This window comes from Galleria mellonella, unplaced genomic scaffold (assembly GCF_026898425.1).
Source record: "Galleria mellonella isolate WM207_F2 unplaced genomic scaffold, CSIRO_AGI_GalMel_v1 utg132, whole genome shotgun sequence".
NCBI lineage: Eukaryota > Metazoa > Arthropoda > Insecta > Lepidoptera > Pyralidae > Galleria > Galleria mellonella.
The window spans coordinates 2,092,434-2,116,839 of record NW_026441989.1 but is presented as its reverse complement, the minus strand read 5'-3'; the positions used below and the strand labels follow the sequence as shown (position 1 = coordinate 2,116,839).

At 31.8% G+C, this 24,406-nt stretch overlaps 1 protein-coding gene across 1 annotated transcript in view; it reads left to right on the top strand.

The window, feature by feature from the left end:
* Positions 1-24,406, top strand: part of LOC113518546 (uncharacterized) — an 88,481-nt gene that overhangs the window by 43,220 nt on the left and 20,855 nt on the right. Inside the window, exons 7-10 of the mRNA XM_052903051.1 lie at positions 1,308-1,423; positions 9,488-9,662; positions 21,742-21,870; positions 23,096-23,241. Of these exons, the coding sequence (XP_052759011.1) occupies positions 1,308-1,423; positions 9,488-9,662; positions 21,742-21,870; positions 23,096-23,241 (566 nt within the window). The remainder of the gene's footprint in view (positions 1-1,307; positions 1,424-9,487; positions 9,663-21,741; positions 21,871-23,095; positions 23,242-24,406) is intronic.

Here is a 24,406-nt window from a genome sequence, read left to right as displayed (position 1 = left end):
TTAATATTGGTGAACTTAAGAAATTATAGTTATGTTTTTACGAATAAATCTCATTTCATTTCAATATTATTAAAGAATTATTTATTTATAATTATTACAAAAAAATAAAGCAGGGTGTTCACAGGTAAGTATGAGTGTATCGGGAATGTTTAGTGTGAACATGTTATACTACTTCGTTTCATCGTTAAAATGTTCTAAAAGAAAGCTAGGTTAACAAAGCACAAAAAGAAACATAATCCAATAGAAAGAATAACGAGATTAAGACTTGCAAGTCTAGAGAAAATATACGGAAGATGTAGCGTCATAAGACGACTGTTGTACCTAGCTAACACCACCTCCGAGTTGATAAAATTTCACGAGATACGTAATCTCAAGCGCTAGATTGCCTGAGCCGGGCTTGTTCAGTGAAATGGACGCAGAACAAAAGGTCGTCACTGCGGAACCGGTAATGCTCGATTCGGGATTGTGGCGGGCGGCGCTCCGGTCTGCAAATGTTCGTGTCAGCCGGAAACTAGTGCATTTCTCGATTATGTGAACTCAGCTTTATGGATACCGTTGGCTTTGTAGTTAATGAATTATTAAGTCTTGTATCGTGAAGTACAATATTAAAGTATATAAGTACCTATGTCGCTAGAACGGTTATTACATTGAATTCTAAATATTTTTTTAAGTATGCTATTTCATAGTTAATTACATACTGATATTGCTTCGCTTTTCTTTGATTGCGACTTATATTTTCTACAAAATGTAATAATTTGTATTCATGAGTAGGTATGTCTGTGTTGGTTTGAGTGTTTTTATAATATGTATTTATTAACAAAAATATTTGATTATATACTTTTATATTGTCGCATTAATAATTTTATTCATTTATGCTGTCTTCTAATATAAAAGGAGGTCATTTTTTTTCATTATTTTTATTTTATGCTGACGCCGCATGGCGTGTTTACGCCACACTTTATATATGATTTACTGTTTGTGTTGTGATTTCTTGATGGAACTCAATATAAGAATTATAGTGATATTATTTCGTAATTAAACCATTGTAACTAAGTATTAGTTTCTATTCGAGATTTCGTCCATGTGAACAGAATATCATTACCTTTTTTATCATTTCAGTCGTTAGTTGTCCACTGCTGAACATAAGCCTTCCCTATAAGGAGAGTTTTGCCAGTAGTTGCCACGCTTGGCAGGCGAGTTGGTAACCGCAGTTAGGTTTTTAGAGATGTGTTAAGAGGGACGTTCAGACAGAGAGGGACTAAAATATATTTATTATTAATTCACAGTAATTGTTTTTGTTTTACTAGGATAACAGAAAAAACGGTGAGGTCACAGTTCCTTGCATTCTTCAGCTTCACGTCGTTGAGCAACACACAGGGCGTGGGGTTTCATCCGCGAGGTGGCTCTAGGATACCGCATACAGGTAATTAAAACTTTTTCTTACCAAATATTTTATTTAAAATGTACTGTTTATGATATAAATGTTCATTATAAATTATCAGCTACTATTTGATGAATAATCTTATCGAAAAGTATATAAAGTTCAGTGACACAACTCACAAAATAATTAAGGTATTCTTATAGAGTAAGTCTTAATATTACTTTAAATAATAATAATTAAGCAAACGATACTAAAACGGTGTTGGAAGTCCGTTTAGAATGGAAGTTTTTTAACTTACCATAAAGTTAAACAAGAAATATAAAGCAGTCAAACATAGAAATAAATCTTAATAACGTAAAATAATGTCACAATACAATGACACCTATTTTGTGGCATGAAGTAACCACCGGTCGTTGTTCTATTTAATGTCAACGATCGATTTAAACCATTTATTTATAGACTTCTTGAAAGAAATTTATTAAACTGTCGTGTGTTCTAAAATCAATATTCTAAACATGTTTTATATAAAAAAAAGAAAGTTGCATAGTACTCATATCGACTATATAATTCTATAGTCTTTATTGCTGAATCATCTCAAGATTTTTTATAAAAAGGACTTAAATGTAGCGGATTTTGGTGCGACCCTTGTCAGTTTTGCGTACATTTCTAATAATTACTGTATCCCGATATCTTTTTCTAAGAGGAAACCGAAGAAGTTAATAAGAATGTCACTAAGGCACCTTACGATTATACTTAATTATGCCATCATCATTTCAGTGATCTTGCATTATTCAACTGATTATGAATATCCCCATAGAGTGTCACAAATGATGGTCTCATACATATCTACATTACATACATTTGATATTTAGTAGGGAAGTTCCCCTAATACGGAAGGGAAATTGTAAACTTTTTTCCCATTAGTTATCAGTATTATATTCCTATTCCCATTTTCCTATTACAATTAGGCAATTCTAATAAAATTGAAGACAAGTTCTTTTGTTTAATATCAGTTATTTGAATTCTTGTAATAATGTTAAAACCGTGGCATAATTATAAATCAAATAAAACAAATCTTAGAAATATCAAAATATTCGAACAATTCACCTGTTCGGTATTGTCGTTTATTGTTGTAAAAGTGTATTTATACTACAGTAAAAAAAAAAAACTACTTTCATGAAGCTACTTACATTGTGGGTATACTACATATTACAATTTAACTCGAGTATTGGTAATTAGATTGTAAATTTTATTTGTTAAAACTGACTATTACTTTTCTAGTTATAAAAAGTAATAATAGGACACCAATAAATAATTAATTGGAACAGATGAAAGAAACATTAGATGTCATGTCATATAGGAAGGTCCAAGATATGGCCAGTAATATAAGTGCTTGGAAAATAATACATGAATTAATTGCCCCGACAAGAGGAAATTCTTAAATTAAAAATAAATTATAAATTTACGTAGATAAATTCACGTACGTACTCCGCTGACTGGGAGAGGAGAATACCACTTTACATTTTTAAAATGTCAAAATCTGCGCACCCGGTGAGAATGGACGGTGTGAAATGAGCTAACCGACTTCAAAATAATTTATCGCGCAGTATGTGCATGTTGGGTTGATTTAGGTCGTTCGTCCTATATGATATACCTATATGTAATGCTACAGCATCTTTTATTTTGAATTATTATTTAAAATAATTGAACTGTATTCCTTATTCCTTCAATCGAATCACATTTATGTATGTATTTATTCCACACAACAATCTACTTAGAACAACTACTTTTGTGTCTTTTTCATAAGATTAAACTACTTAGACTAATAAATGTTTTTCTTTCCTTTTTACTTATGAATTTGCTATTAATAAAAAATATAGAACAAAATTTTCCGGCTAAGAAACAAAAACAGGTGAATTTATTGTTAAAAGTTTTGTAAGTACACTTTATATTTTAATGTAAAAACTACTGGCTTAATACGTGTAATTAGGCGGAGAAAGCTCAACTAGTTTCGGGACTATTCGGGGCCCATACTCGTGAGCGGCTGTAATGCGAAAGTTTACAACAGGCGCGCTTTCAGGCATTGAATGTAAGTTAAACCAGTTAAACCACATTCAAAATGGTGAATTTGGAGAAAATATTTGTTTGGTGAGGTTTATAGAATGAATGCGGCAAACTTCTCTGATTTGCAGTGTCCCGTCCAACGCAATGAAATACTACAGCACTGCGTCATTACGTGGCAAGGGTGCAAAGTAAATCGGAAATGTTGAAAATTAATTCAATTTTTTTACATCGACACATTTAATGGTTTGTCGAGAGCTGTTTCCGGGTGCGATTTCCGCCGCATCAATGTTTGTTCATATGTATGGACAAATGTTTATTTAGATAATGGAATACTCATTTATTCTTAACTTTTAAATTTTTGTATTGTATGGTTTATGGTTTATAAGAGATGGGAATTAATTTGATATTTTAGGAAAATTATTATAGGTTTGTACATTGTGTTGAAATTTTAAGTCTGAATACTATAATATACATAGCTTAAGTAGACGTAATAACAAACATAGGATGCACTAGACTGCATTCAATTGGTATAGATATAGGTATAGATCAAGAAACCTAGTAATATATCACCAAATAAAATGCGGAAGTAAAAATGTATATCTATTTGTAGGAATATAAAAGGATAATTATAAAAATAATTTGATAGACAGGCTTTTGACCTTCGATTTTCTCTATTGAACTTGTTTACGATTTACTTAAAAATAGATGTGTAGTTTAGATACTTCATTGTTTTGGTTTTGTGGATACTTAATCCTTTTTTACTTTATATTTACTGATATCAGTGTCACGTCTCTTGAATTTTTCGCAGAAATAGATTTGTACTGTGTAAATTGTATGAGGATGGGATTATGAAATGAAATTATTTAATGTTACTTGTACTTGTATACTGAAATAACCACAATTTATATCTTTACAGAATTTAGATGTCTAGTATTCTGTATTAAGGTAGATAGGTACTTTTGCAACAGACTCGTTATTTCTTTATTTTATCCCTTCTGTAGAAAACAATAAGATCGCAGTAATGTGACAGTACCAAGCTCTAAAGGGGGAATTGTTTTCGCTAACAGTGAAGTGCAGTTCAGCCACGTTTCACTTCGCTTGTATATTTCCCAGCCTTTACCATTTATTTAAGCACCTACCCGTATCGAAACGTGTTATTCTGCGATAAACGTTATGTTCCCCACTAAATTAAGTAGTTTACGAGTGCCCACTTGGTTTCGTGACATTGTTATTTTTTTAGTCGACTTTTAAAAGAGGAATTACTCATTTCGATTATATTTTTTTTATGTATAAATATTATACAAATAAATTAAGCCGTAGAAATATACACTTATTTCGTGCACTTATTAGTATAAATACACAAAGTAAATATTTTTTGTAACTTATTATACTATTATTATTATTATTATAGTATTAATATCGATTTTCTAAGATTATATTTATCTATTACTATAGCGGTATAAGAATATATGACATCAGTATCAACTGTTATACCCTATCAATCATGAATTAAGTATAATAATATAATATTTAATAATATTTTCTTTATTTACGGATTACTAAGATCCATTTTTGTTAGTAACAATTGACTTAAACTAAGTTAGTAGAGAAAAAAATACAAAATTCATTTTATAGCCCCTATAATAATTTTGACCCACAATGAGAGGATCGGGCTATCGTATTTATTACATAATGCCCTCAGAATGCCGTTACTGCTGCCACGCAATCGGTATAAAAGAGATGCAATCCGTTTGCGTCTGATGGCATAGAAGTCATCTGTCCATGCCGCTGCAAACATTGTGGATGCACTACAAAAACGTGGCAGCCGTAACAACACCCTGAAAACATTATTGTATTGAACACGCAGAGCGCTGTATGCCCGCTGTGTATAGTCAACCCACAGGCTGCTCGTGTAAAAAGATTGGCAATATGCCTTGAACAATATTATTTTGACTTCAGTCGAGCAACGAGCAAACCTGCGAGCCAACATATTACCCCTTACAGCCAGCGCCCTGCGTTCACGTTCAATGTCAGCGTTATCTTTCAAGTCATCGGTAATAATATGTCCTAGATATTTAAACTGAGTCACTCTATTGAGAGGAACACCGTTTAGAAGAATTGGCGGGATTTGTGGATTCTTACTACCTAGACCGAAATACATAAATTCACTTTTTTGTGTATTATATTTCAGACCATGTTTTTCAGCATACTTTTCACATACGCTTAGCAATTTACGTATAGCTCTGATTGATGGACTCAGCAGCACCATGTCGTCAGCGTAACTCAAGTTATTCACAGCAATCCCGTCTATGTAACAGCCCGCATGCATACTGCTGAGCTCAGCGATCAGGCTATTCATATATATATTAAAAAGTGTAGGCGAGGATATACCGCCCTGTCTCACCCCACACTCCAATCCATACTCTTCAGATATTTTATCCGCCCATTTAACAACGTTAATTTGATTATCATACCAATACTTAAAAATACCAATCAGTTCAGTAGGAATATTCAGCTTTTGAAGTTTGTTCCACAGGATCTCATAAGACACCAGGTCGAAGGCTTTTGACAAGTCCAAAAAGCACGCGAGGACTGGTGTCTTTCGTTCTAAATAATACTTGACAGTCTGCTTTACACTGTATATAGCACTCTCAGTAGAAAGTCCAGGCTGGAAACCAAACTGTGCCTCATGTATTTTAACATTTCCCCTGAGATGCGCATTAAGCAGACTGTCAAGTACTTTCGCCAAGATAGTGGCTAATGAAATGGGGCGGTAGTTACTTTTGTCACAAATATCACCCGTCCTACACTTGACAATTGGCACAACAACAGTTCTCATGAGATCCTGAGGCAGATAGCCGTGTCCCAAGCATAAAGAATAAAACATAGCCAACACTCCGGGCAAATGACACCCTGCATACTGAAGGTGTTCAATGCTCAGGCCGTCATGCCCAGGTGATTTGCCCCTTGTCATATTCATTATTATATTTTTAATATCTTTAGATGTGATTTGTATACTCCTATGATCCTCATAATTAATATTTTTCTCTATATATTGCGCAGCATACAAAGTAGATAAAGGTGAACTTAATTGAAAGTGACTTTTAAATATATTCGCAATTTTCTGTGGATCTCTTTCTGTATTAATACATTCAGCAAGGGTTTGTTTAACATTAAATTTATTTGTACATTGCCAAAATTTTTTGAAATCTTTTTCTGAGAGTTTAGTTGCCAAAATATCCATCGCAATCTGGTCGGCATGATTTTGGCACCATTTTAGTCTAGATTTGTATATTCTACGACTAATAAACATTTTTTCATAAAGGTGACCAGCTGATGGCCTACCATGCCAGACCCAGTTTTTGAAATGAAACCTGGCCTCCAAATATACCCCTTTTACATGTTTATTCCAACCTACTAATGGTTTTCTGGTTTTCATTTTATTAGTACAATTAATATTATTACATACTATAGCAGATTCTTGTAAAATGTTTACTATATTTGAATACATTTTATCTAGTAATGTGCGGTGCTCTAAATTACAACAAAACTTATCTGCACACCCTTGAAACTCTAGTGGAAATTCTATAATTTTTAATTTATTATTACATACATTACGGTATTGTTCAGTTTGTTCAGGAGTTCTGTCACCCCATATTATTTTATTAGGTGTGTGTGTCCTTATATTTTTTTTATATTTAACTACGCTAAAATTACATTCAATCTCAAGAGGAAAATGATCCGACCAAAACACATCATATTGAATTTTAATTTTAGTGATCATTTTACTACCTACCTCTGTTGTAACGCAATGATCAAGCCAACGAGAACAACCGTGACTATCACTAACAAATGTGTAGGTACCTGAGTTAAGTCCTAGGTGCTCTAAATCCGCACACCGCCACTGCTGTTCTGTACAGAATGCCATAAGCTCATCATGGAATAGTCCTCCAGGATGTGCGTTGAAATCACCCAGTATGAAAACCGCTTCTATGTCACTGCTATCTATAATTGCACATATTTCACTTAAGCACTGCGTAAATTCGACCAGATTTTCAGTACAATCAGTAGGCATGTAAACACAGATTACTAATACGGTGCATTCACTATTAATCACAACCCTACAGGCGAGTAAGCGATCACTATCACAATCCAGCATAGTTACGGATAAGAATGCATTTTTTCGCCATAAAATGGCCACACCACCATAAGGTCTTCCTCTTAAAACTCCCGCTGATGTGTCCACTGCAGATTTGCCAGCATATGCATAGTCATCGCCCACTGTACCCAACAAAGGGATGTCGTGAGGCAACAACCAGGTTTCCTGTAGTGCTACTATATCTGCCTTACCACACAGGGACCTAACACAGTCTAAAGAACGCTTCAAACCTTTGCAGTTGAAGCTTATAATTTTACTATTATTGTTATTCTTCATATTGGTTTTTTACTTGTTGTCATATCCGGACGTCTGTCCGCGGTTTCGTACCTCCTGTGTACAAACCGACGAAAGACAATTCCTGCAGGCCACAGTGTTTCATCCAGAAATATTGACAATTTATAACTTGGTACAAAAAATTTGTAGGCATTATACTTATTTTCATTTTTAATCAACAATTTAATAAGTTTCACTTGTTCTCCCGTTTTTGTGAAAATATAATCAATAATATTTTGTTGTGTAGTTTCCTTATGTATATTGGTAATATGTATAGGCACATATTTTTCCGCTGCCTTAAAATTTAGTTTTCGGTCACAAATTGCATTTCCGACCTTTCCAATAAACCGATTTCTGTTACTCTTATGCCTCTGTACCAGGGTCCAATTTTCACTATTTTTGACTATATTCCCGTTAACATTTTCTTGATGGGCCGTATCTGCCACAGTTAATGTTTTTTTTAAGGAAACTATACAATTACTAGTTGTATTATTACGTGATATTGGTGACTCAGACACTAGCGCATCGCTGAACTTTGTACTTAAAATCGGTGAAGCAACGGGCGGCTGGCCGCCACCCGCTTTTTTATTTATCATGTCAGCTGATTTATATTGTGTACTTTCGCACAGGAGTATCTTGCTATCACTATTAACCGATTGTTGCAATTGACAATGGGCGGGAGAATTATCCAAGTTAGCAGTATTATTGCTATTATTTAATAATAGGCCCATCGGCCCGCTGTCGGATTCGCAATTTTCAGTATGTAAATACCCTCCTCTTCTAGTGTTGATATTACAATCGAAATTGTCGACGATCGGTGTTACATTTTTGAGATCCGACTTTAGTTGATTCACTTGTTCTATTGTCGCATAATTACTTTTAATAATTTTGAGATCATTTTGCATTAAAATAATATCTTTTAACAATCGTGTGACATCAATATGATCGAACGTAACGGGGGGTAGACGATGTAATTCTTTTGCCACAAAGATTGGAATTTTTTCAGGATCTACACCTTTTAAAGTGCTAATAATGTCTTCAATATTACGTTGACATTTTTTATCGCCTTTCCGTGTTATTTTCTTGACTGCAGAAATGGAGTCTAACAGCAAATCTTTCGCCATTTCTATTTCTTCCTCGGTGAAAGCGCCTATACACAAGCGCAATATACTTTCTTCATCCATTACATCAATTTTTGACTGTATGAAAGCTAGTGCCTCATTAATAATTATGTTACAGTGAGCACATTTTACAGCGGATGACATTTTTGACAATAATTTACAGACAGGACAATAATTTACAGATTATAAAACAGGTAATAAGTAATTATATACATAAATATCAAAACATTTCAATACAAGTAAATACATTTGAGTACGAGTAAGTTCGAGATGACGATAAAATTAATGATTGAATGATGATTTATAATATTTGAATATTAGAGAAATAGTTCTTAACAGGATCACGATACGCAATGTTCCGTAAGTCTGTCTCCAAGTCCTATAGGATTGTCAAATATATCACTATTTATTTTTCTGTACAGTGAGAATGTAATGAGGTTGGTTGACAACCTACAGCCATAACGTTAAAAAGAATTGTTTTTGTCACAGACTGCGACTGGCTTTACCAGGACGTATCCTGCCGGGGTGCTGGGTCGTGTGTGCTCGCAAGTCCCGGATATCCCGGCCTGTATCCACCACACCGGCGTTGTCGCTACCTCTTCGCTACCAATTCTGTCAATACAAGAGTCAAGATCATCTTCACATCTATACTACTTCCAAGAAAGTAAGTAAAATTCAATTATTTCATGTTTAATATATCGATATTCTTCACTGTACGTTTACCCGAAAGTATAAATTAGTGATAAATGAAATGTTATCAAAATGGATCATAATATCAATCATAATAATAATAATATTAAATTGAAATTTAAAAATACCAAATAACAAAGAAATAAAATATTATTTATGACTCCATCGCGTGATTCCGACAATTCTGCCAATATCAAAGTTGTAACAGAAAATTATAAATAGGTGTTTTGGGACTGTATTATGCTTATACGTATATAAGCTTTAACTCCTGATTTCAGTCCCTCAGGAAATGATTTCTCAAAAATGTTGAAACATATCTCTCTTATATTACGAGTCTAAATGTAAAATGTTGATTCAAAACGTGTAACAATTTTTCATCTTCGAAATATTTTGTGGAGATAAGGACTGTGTCCTGGTGTTTATAACTATACAATTGAAATTTACCGTCTATTTATTATAATGTTTATTACCAGAGGGAGACTTGGTACAAAAGTCATTTGCTTGGGTACCTCTGTCTTATTCGTGTTTCAACCATAAAGCAGTTGTGTATACATGGCTGTGTTGCGGTTTGAAGGGTGGGATATGGCGTGAATTTACAGGGTACAGAGGAATAACACCTGAGTTCTCAGGAATGGCAACGCATGGGGAGTATCATAGGCGAAACAGTATACTCTGTTATGTCTATGGTACTGCTCATGTCTATAGGCGACGGTTACCACTTTCCATCGTTTTATAAAGAAATTGTATTTATTGTATAAAAAAAAATTATAAATTTAAATATTATACATACATACATACATATCTGTCACGCCTGCCTCCCATTATGGTAGGAAGAAACAATGGAATGCCAAATGCTTCGATTCAAACAAACCTCTTTCGCTTCTTCCACATTTATCAATCTTTTCATACAGGCTCGCCGGTTACGGGTATTTTTAATTTGGCCCTTCTTCAGCACGTCTCCTATTTGGTCAACATACGTCTAGGGCGGCCCCTACCGACATCTCCATTCATTCTTGCTCGATAAATCTCTTTCGTAGTTCTTCTTTCATCCATCCTCTCCAAATGACCAAACCAACGCAACATTCATTCATTCATTTCAAATTTAAATATATGTTATATGCCACAATAAGTTACAAATGCTTATAATTTATTGTCATAGTTTTAATTTAATTACAAATATTAATTCGTTTCATCAGTTCCTAATTAGTTATGTCGAATACCATTTTCAGTTTATTTGTTCTGAATATGGCATTAAATATTGACCAAATAGAGTATTTGTATTACTATATTTAACTGCATGCGGTTCGTACTTGCTTTGATATTATTCGGTTCGATTTTGTATATAAAAAGAAACAGAAGATTCATTTGCGTTATTGGTATACATTAGTGGGATACCACTATAGGATGATAGGTGTAGATAAATTCAAGTCTGTCGGTCAATCGCTACTTCTTACTTCTTAGAGCCTTAATAGTTTAACTAATCATGAAGTTCGGTATAATTGTTCTATAGTTATACAGGATAGGGAAGGACACAGGCTTTTTTCTTTTTATCCTGGTCAGTGATGATCCCGGGCAGTGAACAAAGTTATGGATAAAAGCAAGTTAATAATATTTTCCGTTCGAAATTTAGTCTGATATGGTATATTGTTAGCAATGGGAGCGCCGGTTCCCATTAAAAATATTTATTTATAATGAGATTCATCCCAATCGCGTTTTTTGGTTTACCAATCAAATAATACATATGGTAAGTAGGTAAAAGAGAGAGCTGCGTATAATATTTCATCTCGACTTTATTTTTTTTTTTTAATTAATAGGAATAGTTATTTCTAAAGGTAATTATTGTTATTTAAAAATTGTGATTAAGGAAACTTAATTAATTTGTTACCTCATCAAAATTCCTATTGTCGACGTTATTTGTTCTAAAATTAAATTCTCCTATTTGATTGGTTTTCTAAAACACAGAGTACAATCTGTAATTTATTTTCTTATATAGTTCTTATTCTATGAATTATTTTTTCTCAAAGGCTCTTATATTTTCAACTAGCTCTATTTCGGCATTGCCTGTAATCGTATCGTAGTGTTGAATAACGTAGTTATTAAATGAAAAAAGAATTTCATGTGGGCAAAGTTGTGCGTATTCTAAGAATTTTTCAAACCCGACTGGTAGTTCCAGATATTAATACGTTCAAACGAATTTAGAATAGAAGAATTGAGAAATTTAGAATTATAATAGCGCTGTCTTGGTGACGTGAATATAATGAAAATATTCCATTTTATGAAAACGAACATAGCATAAAATGCTTTAATAATATCAACAAAGGCAACTCTCATCGAGCGCCCGTATGAAATTCAAACACTCTTGTCAGCGATAAAAGCAACCATCCTATCTCTTTTAGTGAATGGACATCGGTTTTATTTAAAATTTACATTGAAATTAAACTTTTGGAAATTATTTTATACATATTCGGAATTATATTCATATACATTAAATAGAACATATCAAAATATAAACACAAACAAGAAAACATGACCCGGAAATGTCGGTCCACCGATGTCTAAAAATTCGATTAGTTGATTGTTTCGATTTCTTACTTTCATTTAAGAGTATCTCAAGCACAAATCCAGTCCTTAAAACAAGGTTGTGGTCACAGCCACCTGAAAATCGGCCAAGTGCAAGTCGGTGTATGAATTCGCTCAAGATCGATATAGTGCATTCGTACAAACGAGATGTCGTCTTGACCAACATTTTATGCAGTGTATAGTTTCATGTGGGCAAAATTGTGGGACGAATAGTAATAAACCTGAAAAATGTTAATTCTTTTGCTCATGAAAGTTACAAAGGTATTAAAAGTATGAAGGCATTGGATATAATATTATCAGGCTATCTACTTCAATTGATCGTGAAAGTGTAACGTCACAAGTATACTAGTGTTATGTTCATCGTATCCATAACTTGGTGCATGAGTGTGTATGGTATTTCTGTGATAATTAAAATAAAATTTTATTAAATTTTCATTAAGTTTTATTACTCGTTAAATGGTTCTATTGAATGTCATTCTATTTTAAATGAACTTCAAAATATATATATATATGTATGTATTAAATTATCGACTCTTCTCGTTGGAGTGAACGTCACATTTGCCTTGTTCACTGAAATCAGTAGGCATGTTCACGACGGTTTCCAGGGAAAACCACGTGGAGGTCGACCTGATAGGGCATATTGCTAGCAATGGGGCTGTCAAACTCCATTGCTAACAACCCCTTTCCCCCCTCTGTATTGTGGTTGTATACGCCTAAGTAACAGATACTTTATATACCTAAGTAGGGTACTGATAAAAATATAAATTTTTAACGAAGGAGTTTCTCAATTCATCTAGATTTGTTTTCGTACACTAAACGATATTTTAGTTAATTTTGTATTTTTTTTCTTTGCAGTCGTTAGAGTTTTCTTTTGTGTTAATTGGATATTTAATTTGTTACATTGTATCCAATGTTATATTTTTGCGAGCAAATTTATTTTTGCACTATGAAATCTTTACATAAATCCTTAACAGAATTCTATATATAATACATACTGAAAATGAATAAAAAGATACCATCATATTTACCTCCATTTAAATTTCCGTTTACCGTTGTGTTTCCGAAGCGGTAGTACGTTTTCATTCCATTTTCGGATTACGATTTGGTGTGTCCAGCGATCTATTTATGTGCGTTATATTTATTTCGACATTTTGTATTATAATTGCTGCTTGTCACGTTTATTTTTTAAAATTTCGTATGCTAGTAGCATGTAATAAATTCGACATATCTATTTTTTATCTCTACTTATTTACTTACCTATCGTTACAGCATCATAACTTTCGCGGGTAGATACTTTACAGGAAAATATAATACGATGGTCCTTCCAAATAATATTTATTTGTTTAAATTTTATTGACCAATAAAATGTAGTATAAAAGGTGAATTTAATACTATAGGCATTTTTTAGGATTTAGAAGGTGCAAAGATGGCGTTTTAACTAATAGAATAAAATTATATATTTAAAAAAAAAATTATTACTGTAACTTATTTATTATAAAATTAATAATATATACACATAGTGAATTCGTATATACAATCAAGATAATTACATATTAATATCTTACTTACTTATACTTTTTTTTATTATTCCGATTTTATTATATATAAAAAATATTAAAAGTATTAATGTTGTATTAGATTTTTAGTATTTTTTATGTTATTGGTATTCTTGACCAGTCAACCATTGTTTTACTATATTTTCCACATTTAGTCCGATATTACACAGTAGTTTGCAGCGCCTGCCTACTTCGGCGTGGGAGTTATCGTAGTTCAATGATTGCATGAAACTATATAACGTCGGGTTTACGACGCTCGCTCGATTATGATCCAGGATTACTGGCCATTCCACCATTCCATTTGGAGCTGACTATTTCGTTTTTAGTGCCCATATAAATTGTTCTTAATACGTTATGATGACCTCATATTATTTCATGGCCAAAATTATATAGAAACCGACCTATTGTAATTGATAACAAGATGCCTACAGTTATTATTTATTCTGCTGAACATAGGCTTCCTCCTATTAGTGGGGTTTAGCTAGTAGTTACTATGCTTGGCAGGTAGGTTTGAAACCACAGTTAGGCTTTGGTGATGTTTAAAAAAGAACGCCAATGTCCATCCCTCGATTATTAAATTTCCTTACTTGCCTCTTACGACACCGATGAGAAAAGAAAGGGTGGACCATTCTAAGCTGAGGTCACATATATATATGTATGTTAGATTCCTACATAGGGTGAAATGAAAACTATTAAGTAGCATTGGTTTCGAAAAAGGTCATCTATCGATTCTTCTAAACTAACACGGTGCGTCCTAGTTTGAGGTTAGTATGGGAGACTCTTTTTATCATTTTCTATGCAATATTTCTTTGGAAATAATATCTAGTTTCAATAGTTCTAAAGCATCGTCCCTTTTAAACATCACCAAATCATAACTGCGGTTGCTAACTCGCCTGTCAAGCGTGGCAGCTATTGGCAAATGCCCCCAAGAGGGAGGCTTATGTTTAGCAGTGGATAATTAATAAATTATATGATGCTATTGTATAATGACTAATTCTAAAACATCCTCTTAAATGGAAGCTAATAATTATAATTACAATGAAATAAATAAGGAGTTCGTAAAATGTACTTATTTAATAGTAAACATGTTATAAGTATTTACATTTATTAATAAGAAAAATATTTTTTCATACTGGTTATATATTCGCAAATTTTACAAAATGTTTAAGAGGAAAATCAAATAACTAAACGCAAGGAACTCCTTATTTGCTACTACTATAGAATAACATGTTTTATAACATAGAGCACAATTATTTTAACGGATGCCTATTATGATACGTGAGTTGGCCATTAGCTGCTCTATAAAGGCCATTATGATTAATTTATAGTTGCAGCCAATACATATACTTCCCCTCTTTTATTCACCATAATGCGCGATCACATATTTCACAATAGACTATGGAATACCTTTGTGGTTGTTTAGTATAACTGAAACTATAGCAGTAATGGTTAATTATGTATTTTGCAAACAAGAACACTGTTATCTATGGCTACCGTTTTATTACAATGTCATCAATATTTTTTTTTAATGGGTGAAACTGGAAAAGCGGGGAGCTTATAAATCAACCAAAACAAACAAAAGACAAAGTATACCTTATTGCTAGCAATGAGAATGCTAGTTCTTGTTACTGTTACCTATATGTTACGTCAGCATAAATTAGTATTATATGAAATGTAATAAAAAGGTAACCAAGTTTGATTGTATTTATCATAGAAACATGCTATAAATAAAATTAGGTAATAATAAATTGAAACATCCAATCAATTAATCAATTTTTGATTTTTACTTGTCCTACAGGACATCAGCAAACTATTTTATATATTATATATGTTTATATTTTCATGAAATTCTCAATAGAATCGCACTCGGTACGTGTCAATACCGGAGCAGATTGCGTTCGTCCTTTTTCCAGATGTCATGAAAATAGTGTGGTAGTACCTGCATCATAAAAGCATTTATATCCCCTGGACAAGCTATAATCATTATGAAAACTTCACTAATTTTTCGACCCAAAACAAAAAAAAATCATGAGTTGGTATATACTTAAGTACCTTGTTTAAAAATTGGATCATTTATTTGCAAATTATTCATATTGTCTATAGAAAATATAATTAAAATTAAAGTTTGACTTCTGTTGACGACAGAGACGAAGTATCTTAAACACGAACTGAATTTAATAAATATAATATTCTTTTAATTGTAATCTATCATAATGAGCGTCTATAAATATTTCCATTTCAGATTAGGTATTTATTAGTAAATATTTGTCTATGTTCTTTATGTATATCTGAAAGGGTAACAACCCAAAACCTAACAATAGTACCAAAATATAAAACTGAATAACTTTCGACAAAGGATACCAACAAAATATAAAAATTGTTTTTGATCCTTTCATATTGAACGGATTACGTTCGGTTTGTATAAAATTATTTAGGTATTTTAGATTTTAGTTACGTTAGCGGGTAATTCAGTTTCGTTAAAAGTCTCACTGGATTCTGAATTTTTATATTTATTTTCAGTCTTTACACTATTTGTATACATATTAATAGATAAATAGTATCGACTGTCGGTAGACAAGAGCTTTGGGCGTACATAAATTCATTTTTCTTTTGTAAATAAATACGTACAATACAAAATCTAGAAAATTTCTAGATCAATACAAATATGAGTTCGAACTCATGAATAAACATTCTTTGAGAATATTCAGGGAATCTGATAGCTTAAAAACGAGAACCTATTAAGTAATGCAATTAACAATAATTGATACGCTATATATTTTGTGCTATATGATCATATTTTGTGAGACTATACAAAGTGATCTGCTTTTGTCCCATTTGTATTTTTGTCGTGATATAGCTGTGATTGTGTTTCGGTTTAAGAGCGGAATTTGGCAATGAAATTCTAGAATACGAAGACGTAATACTATACTTCTCACTAATGGTGACGCTTGAAGTGTACCATGGGCATTTTGTTCTTAGATGATAGTGCCTTAACGGCTTAACCAGTGACTACGAAATTTGGTATACACGTATTACGTAGACATACACAGGTACATAGGATAGTAGTACACGTAGTACATGTACATAGGGTGGAGAAAGGCATATGTGTTTTTTTTTGTGGTCACCGAACATATCTCAGTAACGCGGTCTATGTCACGAGTAAAAACTAATAGATAATATTACTAAAAGTAATATTACAATAACATTTTTACAGCCAGTATTCCTAATATTCAAGGCATAAAGTACCTAGTAAAAATAGAATAATATTTTTAATAAAGGTATTTATATATCACTGTAAGGTAAACCAGATCCAGACCCATTCTAAATGTGGACTCTGACCTCAATGGAATTAGGATAGGAGCACGAACACACGGGATGTAGGTCACCACAACAAATTAAAGGAACAAAATAAAATGCGAGAGATATAGAAGAATGGTAATAAATTTACATCGGTTGTTCTAATGCTTCACGTTTATTGTGCGTATAGACACTTAAATAAAAACATACTTACGGCTGTAATCCTTAATGTGGTAGTTAGAGGCAATTAAACTTGTTTATGATCAGACAATTATTAATCGTGAATTATACAAAGGAGAATTGTGGGCATATAGAACTGCTCGCTCTAATTTCTAATAATAATTTAAAATTCTAATTAATAAAGAAAATGAAACCCAAATCTTTCCTTTCTCTCTCTAACTTCTTTCTATAAATTCGTTTGTAATCTTCTATCTCACTTTTATATATAAACAATTTTATACCTAAACTTTTATATTTTTCACTAATACTAATCTTGTTCTGACAATTACAAACGCAACAAAAAAAATTACAAAGTAGGTGCAGCCATACTGAGGTGGTGTGCTTACATATGTATGTATATTCGGCAATATATATTATATATAAAAATATGACACAGGTAATCAAATGCACAAAGGTGAGCTTAACTCTAAAAGAGTTCTCTTCTAGCAAACTCAAAGTGGAAAGAAGCATCAATGTCAGCGTGTAGAATGACAAACCTAAGTTTATACATAATTAATTACATTATATATATTACTAATGTATAAAAATTATAGTTAAAATAAAATATAAGTAATTGTACTGTAGTGAAGTGAAATGAGAAAATTTCGACCAACATCTACTATATACAAGCCATGGTATCATTCAATAAAAAATAATTTATGATACTCGTATATAAATTTATCAGTAAATTTATATTTAATTCTAAAAGTGGTATCTAACTTTTTTTAAGCGTATTGTTAATTAACTGAGCGCAGCTTCGATAGCGTATGTGGTTTATTTTAACTCCGTTCGGTAACAATGTTTTCTTGTTATCCTCTTAGTTTTACTCGCATTCTCCTTATGTATTTAGTATTTTAGGAACTTTATCTTCATTAATGTTCTTAAAATATTAGTTTTTAGCATGTTTCATATGTAGAAATTTTCATATTTAATTTTACACATTTTCAATAATGTATAAATTTCCTCTTTACGCTTTTTTCAGTAGTCACAATTTATTATGCTATTTGTAAAAAAATATCTTAATATAGCTAGTCAAATTTAGATTTCACGATTTATCTCCTTCGACTACCAGTATATTTAACGATATATTTTAATATTTTACATTGTTGTCAAAATATTAAATTTTATGTGCATATATTATCCAAATATTTATTCCTCTTGATATTAGAATAAGGCTGTGTTATTAATATATTATTTACTAGAACAAATTTCAAAATACAGCTCGCTAGTAAATAATTTAAAAATTACTACAAGCAGTACTTACTCATAAATATTAAATACTACTTAAATGGAAGATAAATCTTTCTACCACAAATATATTACGTATACAATAATTATTATTACAAGTATATTGTTTCTGTAACAAATATTAGTTTCTATTCAAATGATTCATAGAGTTCAGCAACAGCCCCGTTCTTATCGCACTATCTACAATAAATCCCTGAGGAGTGCCGAGTGAGAGAAATAAAAACGTTATCTTCCTGCAATACGTATTTCTACACAAGTATACTTGAGTACTACCACAATCCATGTCTCAAGTTTATTGCAAACACGCCCACTTTTAGCTGTACTAGAATTGTTTCTCCAATGATCCCGTTTACTTTGTAAACTTTACGGCATTAATGGCATAAGTATAAAGGTATTATTATACTCGTATTCATAGTACAATAAATAATAGCTTATAGGACACAATTGTTTAGATTTTTATTATTTAATCATTAAGCTAGGTATTATAAACTTGACAATATTATATAAAGTATTATTTTTTTATCTAAATCTTTATAATCATAATTATTTCAGCTTTTTGTACCTAATTGTTCATTGCTGAACATAAACCGTCTTCATAGACTACATGTATCATAGTTTTGAGTTAGTGAAAGAAGAGTCCCTTGCTGTTACATTGTCGTTGAAGAATATTTCTTCCTATTGTTTGTTGATTCTTCGAAAAAACAAATAGTCAGTCTTTGGATTAATAGGTTACTTTGATTCTTTGGTGGACATCTTATTTTTGAACTTTATCACACAGTGTAACTCCGAGCAGAGGTATCTCTAAAGTTGTATAGCTACATAGACATTCTATATACGCCTAGCAGTAGGCTTGGAATATTTCATATGTATCAAGTGTAATGTCATATGCTTCGCGAGTTTGTCAATTCAGCTACGTCGCTTCGAATTGACTGCTACAAATATCTCTGAATGAAATCGCAGATAGTTATTGTGTTCGGATTTCTTTGTCAGTCATCGGTTTCGTTTGATCAGTGGTGAAAAAAAATCGCAGCAGATGGTCTACTAGGACGTTTAGGAGTTTATATTTGCTTGCTTTTACACGTATTATATAAAAAAAAAACATATTTCCTTTTAAAGGCAAATAATGGAGATATTATAGAGAAAAATCATTCTTATTCTTAGTCGCATGTCATGTCATTGTGCCTATTAAAATGAATCTCATTTAATGATAATGTGGCAATTATTTCCTTGTTTATTAGCAGTATATTAGGTCCATGTATCCATTTCATAAGTTACCATCGGCAACATGCGCTGCTTAGACCTTTATCTAAATCTGATGATAATTTAAAGAAAAGTGTGGAAAATTGTAATGTTGCAATTTTTCTCATTTGTGAAACTAAAAATACGTCTTTCAGTTGGCAAATATAACCGATTTTTATTAAGCTGTCTTGTTAAATCTAAGTATTGACTAAGCAAACTTAGGCACCCTTAAGCGTTAGCTTGTTCTTATTATATGTATACAGTGAGTTTATTTAAGTGTAGTGTGTGTCTGACATTGCCAAATTGTTAACGGCGGCTCAATTTCAGAAAACTTATTATATTTTATTTTTACATTTATTACTACCTAGTGACTACGTATAAAAAAATCATTCAAATTCTTAGTCTCAAGTATTTTTGATGTTTATAAATAATAAATATGCAATTTAAAAGTCCGTATCTATAATTATTGTTTTAATAAAATCTTATATTTTTTTATATTTTTAATATTAATATATCTGCTAGTATCATATTTTTGTTTTATATTTTTTTTCTTAAATGATACGGTACTTTTTTAACGGTACGTAACTTTATACTAGTCATAAATATCATAAGCTAGGTAAATTCATACAACTACACAGAATTCCCAGGAGACCGATATTTTCTAGACATAACTGTAATGAATACTGTCTAGGACGAGTGGTCACATATTTTTATAAATAATATCACTCTATGACGAAGCAAGTATTATGGCATGACCAGGAATGGTATTTTAAATTTTATTTATAGAAAAATTGATTTAGTACATTTCCTAGCGGATTTTGCTCCAATATTGAATACATAAAGTAAACGAACTTTTTATACAGGAATATACAAATACCATGCGAGTAAGTTTATGCAAAGCTAGTGAGTAATAAATATTTGATTAGGATATTGGAAATCGAAAACGCAATTTTAGTATGTCACTGACCGCTCGAGCTGCGTTATAGAGTTAAATTGTATTTCTATTTTTAGGTAAAATAGGTTGCGGTTATAGCAAAATACCATTTTCTAAGAAGATTCAATACTTTTTTTATAATATGAAATAAGATAGATCTATTTCTTTTCACAGCAAGGCTCAGAGCAAAGTAAGATTATCTCAATGGTTAAACAGATTCCAATAAATGGAATATGATTGACCTAAGATCATCGTCATCATATCAACCCTTAACCCGTAACTGTTGAAGATAGGCTTCCCCCTTGGGAAGTTTTGCCAGTAGTTGCCCTGCTTGGCATGTTGGTTGGTTTTGATGGTGTTTTAAGAGAGACGCCTCTTTCTATCTTTCAACCATTAAATTCCCTCAGTCGCCTCTTCTGACGTCCATAAGAAAGAAAGCGGTGGTCCATTCTATGCCCTGACAATACGGCAACAACCCCCTGTGTTGTAAAAAAAAAACAAATGTTGTAAATATGTAGCTAAGTAAAATACTCAGTTCGTATAAATAATAAATAAATATAACTTCAAAATGAAGGCAACTGTGGTCTAGTAGTTCTAATTAAGCGAATATTAGATAATATCATACTTGTGATAAAAACATATATAAAACTATTTCTTTTTTACTCTCGTTTCTCTTTATGTTTATTCTTTTATATAAATTAAGGTCTTTATGATGTTTATATAGAAAAACAAACCCATGTTATGACTGTTTACTATTTGTTTTTCAATATAATTTAGACATAACTATTAGGTACTATGCAATCTTGTAAAGACTGGCTTTACATAGTCTGCTCTTATCTTCACTAAACCTTAATTTATTTTAATACCTTAATATTTAAACGTATTTTAACGTAAAATTTTTACAATCTGATAAAATAGACTTACAGTTATTTATTACAAAACTATGAGGAAACACAACTATAAGCTCATTTATCTTTCAGTCATTGTGCCACGGACTATCTGACGCTACGTGCTGGCAACTCCCCATCGGCTCCGCTTCTTGGATCGATCTGTACAGAAAGAACCGCCACGTTGGAGCATCCGGGGCCAAACTTGCTGTTAGAGTTTAGGTACGTTTACACTTGTTTTCTTATAGTTATTATTAATTTTGTTCTGAACATACGCCTTTGTAACCGGTTTTAAAAAGGAGTAAGTTCTCAGCTTGAACTTTTTGGTCTACGTTACGCACTATAATTCATTTTTAATTGTATGTTATAATATAAAATTTGTAGAAGCCGGTTTATTTTTTTTTAAATTAATGCTAATATTATTGTTTTTGTGATAGACAAATAAAACAGAATTACTTAAGTAGAATTTCGTTTCATTAACGAGGCCAGATTTGATTGGCTCTTTGCTCATTGAATAATAAAAATCAGTCAAGTATAAGTTGAACTCATCGAGAGTTCCGCACGTAAAATAGTCTCTAAAAGGTTTTGTTTTTTTAGATAAAAATAAAATAAATTATATATATTATTTGAATATGCTGATTTTATGATATGAACAGGTAAAGCCAAAAAAACAGAAACAAATATTGATTTATAAGATGGACGTAAACGTGTCGCAGGGCGCGGTTATCATAATATACAAAAAATAATCAGTTCACGACACGAACGAAGTTATTAAGTATAGTGCTTGAATTTTTACACGTCCCTCTAAAGACACCATATTGTAATCTAAATTTGTACAACGCCATCTATTGGCTAAATATAGTACTATATGTTCATTGGCGCTACTGGAAAGCAGTATTATGATATTATCGAATACCACAGTATATGCTGAGTATAATGTCAAATGTTAATAAATGATTTTCTATTATTGTTATTTCAAGTAGAAATTCCGTATTTTAGGCCACAACTATGGCTAGAAACTCCACCTCAAAAATAAGTTTGTTTTTAGAGGTTTTTTTTTATATAAATTCCTAAAAACTGCGGCAGCTAAAAACATCGTTTAATTTTTCCTGTAAAATATACCCTGTTCCTTTCACACTCTTCGAGATCTTTAGCCATTGCAAGAAATAATTATTATATGTACTAAAGTCAGTCGATCGAATGAATATGACTTTATTTCAAACAGTCGATATAAATTCTCATACATATTTGTTATATGTATGTATGTATGTAGTTAAACATGACTGTTAAGTTTGTGTAGGAAACAGAAGTCGGAAACTGTACCACTCCGACATCTCGAGCCACTCACAAGTGTTGCTAAAAGTTATTACTTGGTAACTCCTCAAAAGCAATTTGAGCCGTAATGTACCCGATGTCGAAATTCTGAGTTGATAACATTTATGAACAGCTCTGGGCCGTTAGTCCCGCGGTACGACTACAATGGGTTCATCGCCAAATTGGAGTTTATAGAGAGGGTTGACAGCAGTGGTCCTCCGCCCACTGTGGTACCACCATCCGCTCCACTTGCAGCTCTCACGCATCACATGCAAAATGGTAAGTCTTCCTCTATATAATGCTATACTTACTTTATATATATACATATATAGAGTTAGTATTATACAAATATTATTATATAAACTTAAGACAGTTGAATCAAAGCGGAGATTAATCATTTGTGTGCCATTAAAAAAATCTACTTAAATTGTAGCAAAACCAGTTATTTTGATTTAAAAACTAAATTACTGAACCGATTTTGATAAAAATTCAATGAGACTAATCTGTAAATATATTCTGTGAGATAAATAAGCATTTTTCAAACCCGTTTATAACTGACGGAGTTATGAGGTAATAAACATTAAAAAAAACATCTGAATTGAGAATCTCCTTCTTTTTGGAGTCGGTTAAAAAGTGCTTTGTGTACAGAATTTAAGCTTTCCTTTTATATCGCGATTATGTTGAAACTATAAAAATTTGATTATTTAGTCTTCTTCTTGTACCTATGTAACGTTATGTAAATACGTTTTTATAAGAAGCTTTATACATACACTATTTGTTTTTTAATCAAATATATAACTCAATAATAAAATAATATGTTTTTGTTGAATTTTATCTACGAGTAAACATAATTTTTATTAATAAAATGTAGTGTAATTTCAAAGCAAGGAAAAGAGTATAGACGTAACACTATTGAATTACAAAGACAAGCTACAAGTTAGAAAGTGTTAGTATTTTTTACACTTTATTAAGTCTGATAAACAAACTATTATACAGTTGCTTCAGGGGTTTAATTTAATTATGTCAAGACAAAATTTATGAATATTAAAAAAGTCAATAATGAGGCGATGATATAAAAAAAGTGATAAAAATTAAGCTTATTTATTTATGATATTTAGTATGGCAAACAAGCTGATGGCTCATTTAATGGAAAGTAGAAACCGTATTCTATACACACGAACAACGCGAGAGACATCACTTTTTATATATGGATACAATTTGATACCTTTGTGGTAAAAAAAAAGTGTTAAGCATGTTACCAGAGGGAGACTTTGTACAAAAGTCGATTGCTTGGGTACCTCTGCCCTATTCGTGTTTCAACCGTGAAGCAGTTGTGTTTGCATGGCTGTGTTTCGGTTTAAAGAGTGGGATATGGCGTGAATTTACTGTGTAGAGAGGAATAACACCTGAGTCCTCAGGAATGGCAACGCATGGGGGGTATCAC